At 39.7% G+C, this 19,160-nt stretch overlaps 1 protein-coding gene across 4 annotated transcripts in view; it reads right to left on the reverse strand.

Annotated features, from left to right (window-relative positions):
• Window positions 1-15,555, reverse strand: part of KLHL8 (kelch like family member 8) — a 48,501-nt gene extending 32,946 nt beyond the window's left edge. Inside the window, exons 1-3 of one of the 4 annotated variants that reach the window (XM_036339127.1) lie at window positions 15,366-15,555; window positions 11,330-11,384; window positions 1,921-2,284 (exon numbers count right to left, since the gene is read on the reverse strand). In XM_036339127.1, coding sequence (XP_036195020.1) covers window positions 1,921-2,133 — 213 coding nt within the window. In that variant the 5' untranslated portion in view covers window positions 2,134-2,284; window positions 11,330-11,384; window positions 15,366-15,555. The remainder of the gene's footprint in view (window positions 1-1,920; window positions 2,285-11,329; window positions 11,385-15,365) is intronic. The other 3 variants (XM_036339116.1, XM_036339137.1, XM_036339107.1) reach the window with 3 other exon arrangements.
• Between the last annotated feature and the right edge of the window lie 3,605 nt (window positions 15,556-19,160).

Here is a 19,160-nt window from a genome sequence, read left to right on the forward strand (position 1 = left end):
CCTGAACGCCCTTAACCACTCGTCTGCCTGCTGGCTCAGTGCGCATTATAGCAACCAGTCGTTCTGCTGTTCAGTTGATTTGCATATTACCCTTTTATTATATAGGATAATTTTTCAGTTTAATCCTTTGTAATTTCATAAAACCTTTTCACTCAAATAGCTACTCTTTTCAATAATTCACCAATTTTAATGAGTTTGAGTAGCCAAAAAAGTGTTTTATTTCCAAGGTCAAGAAGGATTTAACTTTGGGTGGTGGGCCCATGATGCAATGTATAGATAGATCATATATCACAGAGATACACACTTGAAGCCTATATAATCCTATCAACCAATGTCATCCCAATAAATTTAATTTAAAAATTAAAAAAATATAAATGGCTACACAGTAAAAAAATAAAATAAAAACTAATTAAAAATTTTTAAAAAATCATTATATTCTATTTATTTCCCATGCATACATTAATATGCTGAATTGGTAATTCATTAAATTTAAATAATCTATTTTACACTTTTTATTTTTACCAAAGCCAGTGTAGGTCACTGAATATCATTCTAAGGTTGAAAATTAGAACAATCGTGTGAAATTAAAGCATAATATACCATATAGAACAAAATGTTCCGCCGAAACTGGTTTGGCTCAGTGGATAGAGCGTTGGCTTGTGGACTGAAAGGTCCCAGGTTCGATTCTGGTCAAGGGCATGTACCTGGGTTGCAGGCACATCCCCAGTAGGAGATGTGCAGGAGGCAGCTGATCGATGTTTCTCTCTCATCAATGTTTCTAACTCTCTATCTCTCTCCCTTCTTCTCTGTAAAAAATCAATAAAATATATTTTTAAAAAAAATGTTCCTTCATTGAAATATACGCATTGCTAGATTTCACAGAGCAGTAGAATTACATAACAGTTTTCTTCTCAAATCCTTAGAACCAAGAAATATGTAAGGATGCTAAAAATTTAAGTAAAGCAAATATAGATCATGTATACACAGTGTAACACTATAATCCTGGACATTCAGGGCCTGAAACTCAAAGTTTATGCTTTCAGTTATAGACTTTTGCTAAGTGTCCCCGATCTGATTTTCCAAGTATGCCCTCAACCCCACAACTATGAGCTCAAAGAATCTGTCTGATCAGGAACAGAAAGCAAAATCTAAGAGATCCCAAAGTGGCAAATCTTATGTGGAAAATGCTGTATGGATGCATTTAATGATATGAATCACTAAAAAAAGTTTAGCACCACACTGAGAGATAAGAATAGGAAAGTACCTTAAGTGAATAATGAAAAACAATTAGAACACAGGCTCTTCCACACTACTTGATCACTTTTCCAGTTTTATTAAAACTGTCTTTTGAGGCAGACTGATATGATTCTATAAAACATAGACAAAGTTTACTAAAGACTTTTTCATCCAACTCTAAATAGACTCTACTTCACTATCTGGTATATAAACAATCTTACTTAACAAAAAATAGTATTGAAATAGAGATTAAATTACCAGGATAGGAACATAAGTAAAACACTAGTGCAACTGAGTAAACAACCAAGAATTCCTGACTTCTGAACCAAAATCAAGAGTAAGTGAATGCATTACCTTTTTAAATTCACAAATTAAAAACTTATCTGATCAATAGCAAGTTGATTTTACTACTAGTAACTATTTGTTATTTTAGAATTTCAGAACCCTCAGAAGTTAAGAACAATGACTATCGACATTTAGTTAGTACGAGAATTTGATCTTTTGCTAATCTCCCTTTAGTTATCCTCCATTATGTTCCTCCTCCTCAATCAAAAGGATTGAGACTAAAATCATTCTGATTGTAACAATAAGTACAGCACCAAAAATTTGCTGATATGGTTATAGAAACCCCCATTTCTCATAATACTCTGAAGAGACGGAGAAAATAAAAAAATACAGTCTGACCTTTAGTGTGACATCACAGAGTTCTCCATTTTCATAAAACCGAAGAAGAGATCCATGAAAATCTTTCCAAGCTTCCTGTGCTTCGAAGATAAAGGAGTCGTCGCCATCGCCATCACTGATGGAAGACCTAGTCTTTGTTTGCTGGTGCTGCTGCCTTTTCCCCTTTGTGAAGTGATTCCTAGGGTATTTTGTGTTCATAGAATCTGAAGCCATTTGCAACACTCTTCTTTTAATAGAGCTGTCTTCTCAAACATCCCATTTATTCTTTTGTAAATGGTAGGGCAAAAGCGGAAGGTAGATGCGGCCCACTAAACTTCAGACATTTTCAAAACCCACTCAACTGCCATTGTCCAATTCGCTGACACTGAAAAATAAACAAAACACACGTAGAAACAAACCAAAAGAGAAAAATCAATAATAATTCTAGTTTACCAATATTATATATGTAAAAAGACTATATAAATAAAAAGAAAACAAATAACTTTGGAGCTCGTATGCTAAATGTCACATAAATTACCTCAGAAAATATAGGTGACCCTTGAACAATGCAGAGGGTAGATTCAAATCCACCCTCATCAAAAATCCACACATCAAAAGTATTTTTGACTCAGTTGGAAATGCACGGTTAGGAATCCGTGGTTGAGAATGAGAAAATACTGGGGTTTTGTTGTTGTTTTGATATATTGTTATTGACTTCAGAGAGGAAGGGAGAGGGAGTGAGAGATAGAAACATCAAAGATGAGAGAGAATTATTGATTGGCTGCCTCCTGCACGCCCTCCACTGGGGATCGAGTCCACAACCCAGGCATGTGCCCTGACCAAGAGTAGAACCGTGACACTCCTCGTTCATAGGTTGACACTCAACCACTGAGCCACGCCGGTTGGGTGAGAAAATACTGTTTTTGATCCATGATTGATTGAATCCACAGGTATTAAACCCACAGACACAAAGGAATGACTATAAAAATCTGTATATAAATGGACCAACATAGATCAAAACCATGTTTTGAAGTATCAACTGTATTTTATATCAGTGAAAAAACTCCTTTAAAATCTAATTTGAGCCCTACCTGGTTTGGCTCAGTGGATAGAGCATCAGCCTGTGGACTGAAAGGTCCCGGGTTCGATTCCAGTCAAGGGCACATGCCTGGATTGTGGGCTTGATCCCCAGTAGGGGGCGTGCAGGAAGCAGCCAATCAATGATTCTCTCTCATCATTAATGTTTCTCTCTCTCCCTTCCTCTCTCTGAAGTCAATAAAAATATATATTTTTTTAAAAATCTAATTTGAAAATTTTAGGAAGAAGGTGAAATAGAAAGCATCAGGAATTTGTCTTCCCACCTAGACAACAATTGCAGTGGCAGAATCTGTCTGGTGTAACTGTTTTAGAACTCAAGTGTTGAAGGCTTATAACTTCCCGGAGAAGACTTGGATGGTAAATCACGGTTAATTTTGGTCAATTTCAGCTCTTAGTACAGTAGCAGCTTTCCATCCACACCCTCCGTCACATGCAGGCAGCTGTGCATGTGTTCCAGGAGCAGCAGCTTGCACACAATTTGCAGGAGCTGTGGTGGGCAAAAAGGACCCTGTCCTCCAAGTATCAGGAGTCTCTGCTCTGATTGCTGAGTGCTATTTCTGCTCACAGAGATGCAGACAAAGAGTGGGCAGACATTTTTGCTGCAACTCCTTCTACTATTGCAAGCCTTTCTCTCTCAGCTGGAGTAACTTCCAGGGGATTTGAAAGGCTGGTGTTCTTTCCCCCCTATATTTTATACTTTTTCTCCTTTAGGGAGCAAGACATGAAAGACTAAGACGTTAAAAAATAACTGCATATACAAGGAATATTAGACACACCCCGAGAAAGGCTCAAAAAGACCTGAGAGCACCTGAAGGTTACAGCTCAGGGTGATCTCCAACATAGATAACATGAGAGAGAGAGAGAGAGAGAGAGAGAGAGAGAGAGAGAGAGAGAGAGAGAGAGGGAGAGAGAACACGAACGAGAACGAACAATGACAAAAACTGGCAAACATTTAAAAAAAAAAGGAAGAATCTGATTTTCAGACTTATTTTATTAGATTTAAATGTTCAGTATTCAACAACAACAACAACAAAACACAAGGCATACACAGAAACAGATATGTATGGCCCATTTGGGGGGGGGGGGAAATAAATCAAAAGAAACTGTCTCTGAAAAAGAACTAATGACATTTATTCTAGACAAATAATTTAAGACACTATCTTACTGATATTTGAAGAACCAAAGGAAGATGTGGTGAAAGTCATTTGTATGAACAAAACAGAACTATCAATTAAAACGGAGTGGGGGGGGGGGGCGGGGACACACCATAAAACCTAAAAAGGAACAAAAAATGAATCCTGGAACTGAAAAGTACAATAATTAAAATGAAACATTCACTAGAGGGATTCAAAGGCAGATTTGAGGAGGCAGAAAAAAGAATTGGCAAACTTGAAGATAAAATAATGATAACTATCAAGTGAGAAACAGAAAGAAAAGGTGGAAGAAACATGAACAGAGCCTAAAGGACCTGTGGGACACCATCAAACACACCAATGTACATATCATTGGGGTCCTAGAAGAATAAGAGAGAGAGAAGGGGAAGAGAGAATATTTAAAGAAATAATGGCTGAAAACTTATTAAATTTGATGAAAGACATGAATTTAAACATCCAAGAAGCTCCAAGAAAGATAAACTCAAAGAGACCCAAAACCTAGATACATTATAATCAATCTTTCAAAAGCCAATAATAAAGAAAGAATCTTGAAATCAATAAAAATGAATCATCTCCTGGTTGGTGGCTCAGGGGTTGAGCATCAGTCCGTGAACCAAGAGGTCACTGGTTCAATTCCCGGTCAGGGCACATGCCTGGGTTTTGGTGTCGATCACCAGTAGGAGGCATGCAGGAGGCAGCCAATCAATGTTTCTCTCTTATCAATGTTTCTGTCTTTCTATCCTTGTCCTGCCGGAAGCCGGTCCATCCTTGCTGCTTGACACAGTCGCTGCAGGGAAGAAACATCTGCACAGCTTATGTTTCAAGGGACCTGGCGTATATGGCATATGTTTGCTCCCCCTCTTAACGCTATGTGTTTTAAACAGGACCACCTCCCCGAGAAAGGTTGTTTCCCCAGGTGAGGATTTTTCCCTGGAGTTAGGGAGGGAATAAAACCCCTTAACTAAGTGCCAGGCGGGTAATTAATCACTTTATGAACAATCCCGCTTAAGCTACATAATCTTTACTTAGGATAATCTCCTTCAGTTACTTCCTTGTAGCTTAATAGAACAATAGAGTAACCTTGAAATGGAAATAAGAAATGCCCTAACCTTTGGAATAGAATTGATAGGATTAAAATCAACTGGTATAAATACAGATGTAACAAGACAATAAACACAGAACTTGGCTGGAGATCCTGGCTAGAGAACCTGGCTATGATGATCGACTGGATGCTGCCTCCGTGTCATTCCTTCTTCACTGACTCCGTCCACACCTTTGGGAACCCCTGGGCCTGTTGGGGCTGGACCCCAACACTGTCCCTTCCTCGCCCTCTAAAAATTTAATAAAAATATATTTTTTTAAAAAATAAAAGTGAGTCATCACACAAGTGATCCTCAATAAGATGATCAATTAGAAACTTTGGAGGCCAGAAGACAGTGGGCAAGTATGTTTAAAGTATTAAAAGACAAAGTCTGTCAACCAAGAATCCTATATCCAGCAAAACTGTTCTTCAAAAGTGAGGAAGAAATTAAGAAATCCCAAATAAACAAAAGCTGAAGGAGCTCATGACCACTAGATCTGGCCTGCAAGAAACACTCACGGGGTCCTTCAAGATGAAATGAAAGAACACTAGACAGTAACTCAAAGCCATATGGAGAAATAAATATCTCAATAAAAGTAAATACATAAGTAACAAAAATTAATATTGTAACAACAGTTTGCAACTGCATTTTTTTTTCTCTACATGATTAAAGAAAAAAATTAATTTAAGCATAACTGGATTGGCAAAATGAATAAAAACACATGATTCAAGTATATGCTATCTATAAGAGATTCACTCCAGATCCAGACACAAACAGGTTGAAGTGCAAAGGATGAGAAAAATATTTCATGTGAATAGTAACCAAAAGAGACCAGAAATGGCTATACCACGATCAGACAAAATAAGACTTTAAATTTTAAAATGTCATAAGAGACAGAGGATATTATACATTAATAAAAGATTCAATACAGCAAAAAGATATAACAATAAATATTTACACATATAATGACAGATCATGAAAAGAATAGAAGGGAGAAAGGAACAGTTCTACAATAACAGGTGGAGATTTCAATCCCCCAGTCACAATAATGGATAGAACAACAAATAGAAGGTAAGTATGGAAACAGAGGACTTAACACAATAAACCAACTACTCTAACAGACATGCTCAGAACACTCTATCCAAAAACAAAATACATATTCTTCTCAAGTGCACACAGACATTTTCCAGTATAGACAATATGTTAGACCACAAATTTAAGTCAAAATAGACTTAAAAAGATAACAGACCAAGTATCTTCTACCATTTTGACATGAAGTTATTTACCAATAACAACAACAAAAAATGGAAAATTCACAAAACTGTCGAAAGTAACACAATTTTAAATAATGGATCAAAGAAGAAATGAAAAGAAAAATTAGAAAATACTTAGAGATGCATTGAAACTAAAATAAAACATACCAAAACTTATGGGGCTCAGTGAAAGCAGTGGTAAGGAGGAAATTTATAGCTACGAACACATTTTTTAAAAATTTCAAATCAATAACCAAACTTTACAACTTAAGGAACTAGAAAAAGAACAAACTAAACCCAAAGCAGAAGGGAGGAAATAATAGAGATTAGAACAGAGGTAAACATAAAATGTACCATATTAACTATTTTTAAGTGCACAGTTCAGTGATATTAAATACAATCACACTGTTGTGCAGTCATCACCACCATCCATCCCTGTAACTCTTCTTGTAAAACTGAAACTCTATTCCCATTGAAGAAATCCCCATTCTCTCCTCCTCCCCAGCCCTTAGCAACCATTATTATACTTGGTCTTTATGATTTTGACTACTCATACCTCATATAAGTTGAATCATACAGTACTTATCTTTTTGTGACTGGCTTATTTCACTTAGCATAATGCCCTCAAGGTTCATCCATGTTGTAGCATATTGCAGAATTTCCTTCCTTTTTAAGGCTAAATAGTATCCCATTGTGGGATACAGCTAAAGCAGTGTTTTGGGAAAATTTTTAGAGCATTAAATGCTTATGTTAAAAAAGAAAAAAAGATCTTAAATCAATAATTAAGCTTTCACCTTAAGAAACTAGAAAAAAAGGAGCAAAATGTACTCAAAGCAAGCATAAGGAAATAATAAAGAGTACAAACCAATAATATCAAAAACAGAAATTAAATCAAAACCAAAAGTTTTTTTTTAAAGATCAACAGAATTGATAAACATGTAGCAAGACTGACAAAAAAAAAAAAAAAAAAAGAGAAGACACATGCCCTAATATCTGGAATATTAGGGATTATCACAATGAATCCACAGGCAATGAAAGGTTAATAAGGTAACTACCATGGAAAACTCTACATATGTAAATGTGACAACTTAGTGTTAGTTCTCTCCAGTTCAATATGGCATAAAAATAAATAAATAAAAGGCACAGAGATTGGAAAGAAATAAGTCTGTCCCTATTAGCAGACATGATTGTCTATGTAAAACATTCCCAAGAAACACCTAGAACTAATAGTAAGTTTAACAAGGTCACAAAATATAAGGTGAACACACAAAAATCAATCATATTTCTACATATTAGATATGCATAATTGAAAACTGAAATTTTTAAAAGCAACACTACCAAGAATGGCTCAAGAAAAATTTATTCTAAAATCAAAAGTTTATTTACAAAATGACAATGTGATCATGATAAATGGACAGTCCAGCAATTTTCAAACTTTTTTCATCTCATAGCACACATAAACTAATTACTAAAATTCTGTAGCACACCAAAATATATACATCTTGCTGACCTGACAAACAAAAGGGGTAATTGATTCATTCACATGCGACAGCTATAGTTGCGTTGGCTGTTGTCATTTTTTTATTTGACAGGCTAAGACAGTGGTCGGCAAACTGCGGCTTGCGAGCCACATGCGGCTCTTTGGCCCCTCGAGTGTGGCCATGAAGTTTCAATCGCACTGTACGTGCGCGCCAGCACGTGGTATTTTGTGGAAGAGCCACTCTCAAGGGGCCGCAGTTTGCTGACCACTGGCCTAAGAGTAAAGAGTCAGGTATTATACATTTTAAAAATTATTGTGGCACACCAGTGAAACTGTGGGGACAGACACATATAGCAATAGAACAGAATAGTCAGTTTAAAAATAGACCCACACAAATATCTCCAATTGGTTTTTGACAAGGCACAAAAGCAATTCAATGGAGAAGTGACAGTCTTTTAACAAATGATATTGAAACAACTGAACATCTACATATGAAATATGGCAGCCAATCAATGATTCTCTCTCATCATTGATGTTTCTATCTCTCTCTCTCCCTCTCCCTTCCTCTCTGAAATCAATAAAAATATCAAAAAATAAAATAACTAAAAATGCGATACACTCACTATCTTTCATATATAAAATACTATGCAAATGCTGACATTCATCTCTAATTAATTTTTAAGATATATAGACCTCTCAGACTTTTTTGTTGTTGTTAATCCTCACCTAAGGATATTTTTCCATTGATTTTTAGGGAGAGTGGAAGAGAGAAGGAAAGACAGAGAGAAACATTGATGTGAGAGAAACACATCGATTGGTTGCCTCCTACATGAGCCCTGACCAGGGCCTGGGCCGTGGAAGAGCCTGCAACCAAGGTACGTGCCTTTTACCAAACTGAACCCAGGACCCTTTGGTCCTCAGACCGACACTCTATTCACTGAGGCAAACCGGCTGGGGCTTCAGATTATTTTTATAGAGAACAAATCTACTGAGATAAAAATAGTTCTGTTACTTTATCTTATAAATCCCAAGTATTGATTTAGAACCTTGAACTTTGAAAAGCATTTACATTTCAAATGAAAAAACTGACCAATATAAAAGGGAAAAAGAAAAAAAAAGATCTGAGAAAAAAAGGCATTACTCTGGTTGGATTCATTCATAAGCTTGTATAACATCACTTGATCCACCTCATACTCTTCAGACCTTGTGACTGTTACTGGAAACTGACCCAGAAACAGAAGTTGGCTTCACATTATAAAGCGCTATAGCCCAGCAATCTAACACTTAAAAGGAAAACAGGGCAGTTTGATACAGAGTACTTCAAACTCTTATTACAAAAATAAACTCAAGCTTAGCACTCCAACCTGATTCTGAAATTCCCCAAATGCAAATAAGATTAACTTTAAATGTTATAAATTCAAATTATAAATTATAGTCTAATTTAAGACTATAAGATGATTGTAAATTCCATATTCTTTTCTAACCAGCAATACTGAAAGTCAAAGTGATCAATTAGGATTTATTATAACTTTTTACTTTGTGCTATATAAGAAGAAATATTATACAACACATATAACTATGTAAATATCATCTAGTTTGGAAGATAAAATAGTTTTCTTTAGCATTTGGTGTTTTGTTGACAAAAGAAAACATGTCCAACTTTTAGAACAAACCAAATTATCTTTTCGCATTTCGAAGTAATATTTTAATATGCTGGACTATATTAGGGTGTGGTTCTCTGCCATACAGTCTATTGCCCATCAAGGCAGGGAGGGCAGGAGTGGACAGTATCTGCCTAATGACCATGGATGAATCAGTGGTGCGTCATCTTCAGCTCTAAGAAGCAGCACTATTAATCAGGGGACTGGCCAGCATACTGTTATATCATAAATATCAACCTCTGGTAGAAAACAGGCACTCACGGTGCTTCAAAAATTACCTGTTCACTTTCTTTTCTCAAAAAACAAATGTTAAAAATAATCTGCAAAATATATAGTAAAAACAAAAACCCTGCCTAAATAACTGAAACTAATGGTTCCTAGAACCTCGCAGTGGTTCTCAACCTTCTGGCCCTTTAAATACAGCTCCTCATGTTATGACCCAACCATAAAATTATTTTCTTTGCTAACTCATAACTGTAATGTTGCTACTGTTATGAATCGTAATGTAAATATTTGATATGCAGGATGGTCTTAGGTGACCCCGATGAAAGGGTCGTTCGACCGCCAAAGGGGTCTCGACCCACAGGTTGAGAACCGCTGTTCTAGGGGGAGGATGGTCATACTAGTCAACCCCTTTTGAGCATGTTGAAAGCTGTGAGTCTTCTCCCCAGAAAAGTGCTGTACACCCATACACCGAGTTTATACTCCTAGGTTAGGAGACCACTTATGGGCATACCAGCAAGATGACATTATAATTCTGCACAGCAATGTATTGTCATTCAATGCTACTAAAAAGTGCTTTTATGACTCATCACTTTGTAAAAGAAAATGGGTCACTTTTTAACTTATTAATCACTCCATAGGTTCTAGATATCAAGGATATTGGATGAAGTTTGCTTTCTAACTATTTTAAAGCATTAATGAACTTGTGCAGAAAATGGTTTAGTCCCGCCCTCCCCTACACTGTTCTACCCATTCAGTTCTATAAATAGAACTATTATATCTCTAAACAACTTGGAAAAGATGTGATATTGTGTGTTGGAGAATGGGTGTGGCCTATGTCAAAGCCCTGGCCATACAGACAGTGGCAGAAATACCATCCAATGTGTTTACTGGGAACATGGGACCCCAACCCAAGAGACTAGAAAATATGTGGCTCAACCAGGTCTGGTTTTGAAGACTGAAAGGTAGGGGTGTGTGTGTGTGTGTGTGTGTGTGTGTGTGTGTGTAGCTGCTATTGTTGGAAGCAGTAAAAAGGTTTCACAGATTATTAACTTTCAAATGTTGGAGATTTTTATCTGGAAAGATGGTTGGGAGAAGCGATCTTGACAACTCACTAAAGGTATGAAATTTCTTTTTTGATAGATCCTCCCTTCCCCCAACTGGTGGGCGGAAATTTCTTCTTTATAATGTTCAATTACAGCAGAGGTCAGCAAAACTTTTATCAAAAGAGCCAGAAAAATAAATACCTTAGGCTGTCAGGGTAGGTGTTTCTATCAAAGCGACTTAACTTTAGTGTTTATACAAATCAGCCATAAGCAATATGTAAATGAATGAGCATAACTGGGTTCCAATAAATTTTTATTTATGAACATAGAAACACACAAACACAAACAAAAACAAAAACAAAAACAAAAAAAGACACAGCAAGATGAAGTAGAAAATTTTCCAAGGTCCCTTTGACCTTCTTCGATAGTTTTACCTGAGTCACAGGAATTATGCATAACCAGATAACGAACTCTCTTGTATAACCAGCCCTTAGAAAAAAAAAAAAGTTTTAACAGTATTTACATAACTGGTATTCACCAGAAATAAACTATACTAGTAGCATTTAAAAAAAAACAAACAGCATGTGACTAATGATATCAATGAATATTATAGTGCTTACTGCTTATGAAATTATTTCACATATTATAAACATTTTTACCCCCCTTTTACAGATAAGAAACAGGTTCAGAAAATAACTCACCATGGTCCCACAGCCAACAAGTTTAGTCTCTTTAGTTCTTAATATACAAAAATAAGTAATTGTCACCCTAGCTGGCTTGGCTCAGTGCATGGAGCATCAGCCTGCGGACCGAAGGGTTCGGAGTCTGATTCCGGTCAAGGGCATGTACTTTGGTTGCAGGCTCCTCCCCCGTCTGGGCCCTGGTCTGGGCTTGTGCAGGAGGCAACCAAATGATGTGTTTCTCTCACATCGATATTTCTGTCTTTCCCTCTCTCTTCCACTTTCTCTAAAAAATCAATGGAAAATTATCCTCAGGTGAAGATTAAAGAAAAAAAAATTGTTGAAAATTCAAATGTAAGAAACCAAAGTTTAAACATCGTTTTTTAAAACAGAAAAGCTATGTGAAATTAATTTTTAGGATGTTTAAAATATTCTCTTTAATCTTCTAAAAATAACACCCATTTCAATTCTCTACAACTCTTAAAAGTTCTTGACTTGTTTTTAAGGAGTCATTTACCTACAGCCATAGATAGAATGTACACCACCAAGAGTGAACTGTAATATTAACTCTGGACTTTGAGTGATAACAATGTGTCAATATAGGTTCATCAATTGTCATAAATTTACCCTTCCAGTGTGGGGATTTCGATAGCTGGGGAGATTGTGCATATGTGGGACAGGGCAGAGGGCACATGGGGGCAGAATGTATATGAGAAATCTCAATATTACTAAGAACCTAAAACTGCTCTCAATATAAACTATTTTGAAAAGGAAATGGGGTGTCAAATTTTAGCTACCTCACTTTCTTAACAATGAGGAAATGATGTTGGTTTTGTTTGTTTTCTTTATTACACTCACTGGCTGAACTTACAGAACATGCAATTATTACAGACTATAATATCATCTTAAAAGACAATAACAGTAATCTTATAAAATGCTAAAGAATTAGTAGCTTTAGATGTTAATATGGTAAAGCTGTTACCAGAAAGGGGACTGACCAGGAGCGGACTAGCTGGTAGTGTGCGGGTTCTTGACTTCCTTCGGGAAAGATTTCACAAGTCCAGGTGATTTTGAGAGTGTGTTTATTAATTAAAGCTGGGGACAGTGAAACAAGAAAGGGCGTAGGACAGTGGTTCTCAACTTTGGCTGCACATGAGAATCACCTGGGAATCTTTTTAAAATGCTGATTTCTGGGCCTCATCCTCTGGCTTACTGGCCTGTCTTAAAGCTAAATGTAATGATTGAGGTACAGTATCCTGAAATTTCTTTTTACATTTGTATTAAAACTACTTGGTATCTTAAAGGCAATCTATAAAGTGACTAAGAGTTTGAAGTGGGTCATGGGTTGACTGAATATGGGTGGCTGTAAAAAGAGGAAAAGCAACAGCCAATGAAAAACCCCACTGCCAAGCAAAGGTCCTGTGCTCACCAAGTCTACCCACTGGCAGGGTCAAGACATGAGGGAGATGGGGGAAGAGGATTTCCTCAGAGTGAGAATGAAGAACACCAAGAGCTGAACAATTATCAACTTACACAGGAGGAAAGTGTGGACGGAAGGAAAAAGGGGACGGGGAGGGCACCACATACTAAACCTGACAAGCTCGGCCATGTTACACACTCGGAGACAGGACGTCACCGCATAGTACGGTCTGAAATTAACACTTTCTAACTGAAAGCAGCTCATGGTGGGTAGTCATGTTCCACGGCGGCATTTTTCCCTACCAAAGATCATTTTCACCGTACCTGGGCCTGTCGTCTTTTTGCACCTAAGATAGCATATGTGATAACATGCCTTTGGAATGTATATTTTTAAAAAATCCTTTTTTTTTTTGGTCTGGATCCCTCAAAGCACAACCACCTCTCCAGAGCAGAGACCACAAATCCCTTCAGTTACTATTATCGTGTTCACTTTCCTATACCCACCTAGGTAAAAGAAGTATGTGTCTATTTGGTTTACTTTTTACCCACTCCCAGAGAGCTCTCCCGCTCCCCTCCCCGCCTCACTCATCTGTCACCAATGAATTTCATGTAGGCCCTGTATATCTTCCCCTTTGATTCTGATGAATAAAGTAAGTGGTAAAACTGCCATTTTCCAGAGCATTTTCTCAACCCCCTGAGATTTTGCTTCCAGGTAACGGTCATCAAGTTGGCTCAATTAAACTCATAAAGATTCTCTACAGATTTTGAATGCTTCTTATGTTAAGAAAAGCAATACCAAAAAAAAAAAAGGTGCAACCAGCTGATAAAATACTTCTCAGCCCAAGTTTTTTCAAAAACCTTTTCCCAAAGATTTCTTCCAAAGTGGTGACATTTGTGAAGAGAACCCACGTTTTGCCTCCCAGACGCTGCCTTTTAGGGATGTTGATTTTAAGCTGTTTATTAAGAAACAAGACTCAGAACCTTTGACCCTGCCCCGTTTCCTGCCCAACACATTCAGACACTGAAATCTGCTTCAGGAAGGATATCTTAAAATGTCACCTTAACCTAAGTTGAATTATATATAGTTTAAGAAAAAAAAAAAAGGCTTCAGGCAGACGCCTATTGGCTAGATACCCCCTACAGTGTCGCACTGTTTCTGAGTTGCCTAGCAAGGATTTACCCGCCATGTATGTTCTGCTCTCCAACCACCTGTAAACGGCCCATTCCCCACCCTTTTTTTCCTTTGTCCAAAACGTCTTATATACCCCATGTTGCCTCCCTCTCTTTGGAATGTTCGTGCTTTTGTGAATTCCTCAAGCACATACATATATGAAAAACTTTGATTGTTCTCCTTTAATGTCTTTGTTAATTTGATAAGGAGCCCATACAGAACAGAGTATTAATCTATTTTAGTCCCCACATTAGCACAGGGGAAAAGTGCAAGAGGTGGTTATGCTATGAAAGCAGGCGAAAGAGAATGAGAAAGGTTCGATTTTCTACAAAAAGCCACCTGCATCAACACTGCCAAGCGGGAAAATATATAACAAGCGCTTCAAACCCAGGCGCCTGGGACTGTGCAAACCCAGCCGAGGGCGAGCCGCAGGCTAGAACCCTGCAACCGTGCGGCCGAGTCAGCCTCCGGAGGAAACCCGCAGGCTCAGGACGCAGCCCCGGACCCCGAGGAAGGAGCCAGGAGCCGGCTGGCATCGCTGCGGGCAGACAGCTCGGCCGAGCGGCTGCGTGCGTGGGAACCGCTGCCGTGTCCGGTGTCACGCCGCGAGGGGCCACACCACCGCGGGAGGCACACCTGTTGCAGGCAGAAGCCCCTAAACCAGCAATGAGGACGGGCCGCCCAGGGGCAAGTCTCGCCCCCACCCCAGGACCCGCTAGCCCGGGACAGGCAACCTGCCCCCGGGGGACGTCCCGGCCAGGCCGCTCAGCCCCCCGCCGCAGCGGGTCCCCGAGCTGCTCCGCCCCCACAGCGGCTCCCCGGGGCGCCGAGCGCCCGCCCTGACCCCCTCGCCCGCGCACCACTGGTTCCCGGACCCGCAAGCACCTGCCTGGCTCTCTGGCTCAGAAAGACCGGCAGCAGCGCGCCGGGGGGCGGCCGGCGACACCGACGGCGCGGAGGCTGGGGCTCCCCTCGGGGGCGCGACCCCGATCCTCCCGCCAACCAGGACGCCGGAAAGCGTGCAGCTTTCATGGGCCCGAAGCCTCCGGCTGTGGAGTCTGCTTACTGCTCGCAGGGCTGGCGGCGCCCGGCGCCCGAGCCAGGGCGGCGTTAGGGTTTGCAGCTGGGGCGAGAGGGCTCGGCGAGGGCGCGGGGACCGCACCAAGGCGCCGGGAGCGAGGGGAACGAGCGCCCAGTTACCTCGGTCCTCGGCTCGGTCCTCCGTTCGCTTCCTTCTGGCCTCGCCGAGACCGCAGCCGCGCCACCGGGTCCCCACAGCTGCGAGGCACCAGCCCCGAACAGCGGGCCTGACGCGCGCACCCCCGCGCCCGAGCCGGAGCCGGCTCCTCCGGCTCAGCCCCCGGAGCGGGGCCGGGGGCGGGGCGAGGAGAGCGCCCCGGGCGGCGCGCGGCACTCTGGGAAGTGTGGTTCTAGGGGACCTTTCGCATCCGCCCCGCGTCCCGGCCGCCCTGCTCGCTCCGGACCGCGGGAGTCCCCCGGGACTGGCAGGGTCGCCCTGCCCTGATATGGCAGGCTGGGGCCTAGCCAAGCCCTCAGAACACATTTGTGGATAGGATACCGCGTAAACACCTCTGCAGTTGTTCCGTTTCTTCATTTCACTGCCAATGCAAAATGTAGTTTATTTTTATATCCACCCAGTTTCCTCGTGCACGTGGTGTTCTTAGGGTTTATGCCTTTCAAAAACAAAACAAATACACTGGAAGAGGAAAGAAGGCTCCTACTTTTACTCCTATATCACTGTCTCTACATGCTCCACAAAGGAAATGACAAACAGTTCATGTTTATAAATACCCACAGGTTATAAACATAAGGAAGCAGTGTATTGACCTTAAGCATCCTCTGCTACCAACATGAGAGTAAAAGTGATACTGAAGTAAATGAACTCTTCAATAAAGTCAATGGCGTTTAGGGGGGTAGAGATGAAGAGAAAGCAAAGAAATATTTTTACAAGAGGGTATTCCCCTACACGTGTCTTTTGTTAAAGCAACCTCAAGCTTCTACAACCCTAGGAATCTAGTTCAGAATAAATTCAATCTGAAGTACATTTATGAATATTAACACATAGGTTTGTATTATGCTAGAAAAGAGCTTTTTTTTTTTTACATTTGCGTCTTATCAAAAGTGATTACTAGTACTTCCATTTGAAATTTCATTTCTAAAAAAAGAAAACCACTTGCTTTTTACATAGCAGAAGTAGAAATAAATAATTCTTAATATTTTAAGATATTTCTCTTTAGAGCGTATTTTGCAAATGTACTGCAAATGCCCTTGGAAAAATAAAGCAACACCAGTCTTAAAGTGTGCATACAAAAGCTGTAAAAGTTGTCTGGAAGCATGATATAATACAATGTATATTTCATAAGACCATGTTCTAACAGAATTCTTTTTTTTATATAATCTGAACTTTTTTCAGTCAGGTATGCAGTGTTTCCTAAAAAAATGTTTATGGAGCAGATCTTTTTCTTTGCTAACTGACTTATGCAAACATTAAAATACTTGTAGTTACTAACTACATTAAAGAAATATACACCATGTTTCCATATTGCAATTCATTATTTGTTCAAGAATATTTATTGAGCTTCCACTATATGCCAGACCCTGAGCAAGGCATTGGGAAATATAAAGTGAACAAAACTGAAATCCCTGCTCTGATAGAGACTTAATATCTAATAGAGGAGACAGATGAGAAATAGATAGGCCTAAAGTGGTAAAGAATTATAAATTTACTAGAGGCCCGGTGCACAAAATTCGTGCATGGGAGGGGAGGGGTCCCTCAGCCCAGCCTGAACCCTCTCCAATCCAGGATGTTCAATCTTGGACATCCCTCTCACAATCCGGGACTGCTGGCTCCTAACTGCTCCCTTGCCTGCCTGCCTGATCGCCCTAACTGCTCTCCCCTGCTGGCCTGATTGGCCCTAACCACCTCTGCCTCGGCCCTGCCACCATGGCTTTGTTCAGAAGGATGTCCGGTCTAATTAGCATATTACCCTTTTATTAGTATAGATTAGGTCATCTGGAGACCAGATGGGCTGAGCCCAAAATGGCACCAGCACCCAGGGATGGGGAATTATTGGTTTTAAAGGACACTAGGTGGGCTTTTTTTGGTCTGGAACTCTATGGATGGATGGGTCCTGATCCTGGGAAAGTCCGGAGGGGAAAGCTAATGGTCAGCAAGTGGAATAATGTGGTCTAAGCGAAAGGGAATGTCGGGTGTGAAGTGGTCTAAAGGTCAGTTCCCAGGGAAGGAGTATAGATTCAATGATCTGATTAGACCTAACAGTATGTATAGAGTGGCCAGGGGAGGAGGAATATATAAAGTACACCACTGTAGAGCTATTTGTTGGGAGAGAGGAGTCAGGCAAAAGTTCTGAAAATTAAGTGAAATTCTCAAAGCAAATGATTAACTGGGGGGGGGGGAGGGGGGGAATTCTCCCTAAAAAATGACATATCCACAACAATGCTCTCAAATAATTATTTTTTTTTAAATATATATCTTACAAAACAAGCTATACCTTGATGTGGTTCAAGATATGCTACCCTAAAATATGACAGCTTGGCATATTGAATATATTAAACTGAAGGAATTTGATGACAGAAAGAGGGATGTCACTATACCCCCTCCCACCATCTCCCTCTCTTTCCCCCAAATAGGCCATAAAACTCCTAGATAGAAGGTACTCCCCCTATACCAGTAAGAAAGACATTCTTATCACCAGAGGGAATTTAGGGCTGAGAAGGCTGTATAAACAAACCTTATTGCACTAATCCTTTTCTTCCTAGATACTTCTTCACCACTTACTAACACTTACCCAAATACCTTTGTCTTGTCAATTCTTCACAAATTTGTTTCTTCGTTTAAAACGGTATAAAAGCTTCCTGCTCTGGTCACTTCTTTGGGTCTTCATTCTCTTGTGAAGGTTCCCATGTACATGTAAAAATTCAATAAAATTTGTATATTTTTCTCCTGATAATCTGTCTTTGTTATTTTAAATTTCAGACCCAGCCAGGGACTTTAGGAGGGTCAAAGAAAACTTTTTTCTCCCTTACAACCTCAACTGAAAGGAAAGAACACATATTTCCTACATCTGGCTAAGAGTATCTGTTAGCTTTTATTCATTGCTCTGTGTCTCCGTTTGAGACTAAACAGGACAGGCCCTTAATAAGTAAGGATCTTCCATTAAAAACTCCTTTCCTTCGCTAAAATCCCATAAATTAAAACCGGAAATGCTCTGATATCTGTTGGCACATTGTTGTACTTTGGTCTGAATAAATTGCACTGTTTTAACCTCAATCGACAATTGCATTTTAAGTCTTTATCCCTAATCCTGGAATAAAAGACTTTATAATAGCCAAAAGAATTTCAGATGTGACCTATGGAGAGATTTGGAAAGATTAATGAAGATAACAATTTTATCTTCATTTTCCTTGGAGGCGAAGTTTGCAACTAAAAGGCAGTCCTCTGGACAGCTGCCTGTCTATGAAAACTTCCTTAAAGAGCCTCAACACCACCCCTCCCTGTCCTGGTCAGAGTCACTGGCCTGCAGCTAACCTTCCTTCCCATTCCTCTCCAATCTTATCACTGTTCTCCACAGCCACCCTTCAGTGTGATGCTTCAGCTTCCCTTAACAACAACCACTTCCTGCCTTCTGCCCCACTACAAACTTGTTTTTTCTGACCTTGGCCCCGTGGCCCCGCTTACGCTATTTTAGTTAGTTTAGGACAGTTCTTTCATCCATCACCCTCGCTAGCAATCTGACATAGATATCTCTAAACATTTCTTTGCTTACCTCTTTCACTCTCCCCTCTGAAATGTTTGTAGTTCCCTAATTTCTTTCTGGCCTTTGTAATTGCTGTGTTTTCTTCCTCTTTGCATGGCTAACTCCTACTCAGCATCCAATACCATTTTAGATACTGTTTTCATCAGGAAGTCCTTCCTGGTTACAGTGCCCCTCTATCCTGTGTTAATGCCTCCTA

This window comes from Myotis myotis, unplaced genomic scaffold, assembly GCF_014108235.1.
Source record: "Myotis myotis isolate mMyoMyo1 unplaced genomic scaffold, mMyoMyo1.p scaffold_m19_p_1, whole genome shotgun sequence".
NCBI lineage: Eukaryota > Metazoa > Chordata > Mammalia > Chiroptera > Vespertilionidae > Myotis > Myotis myotis.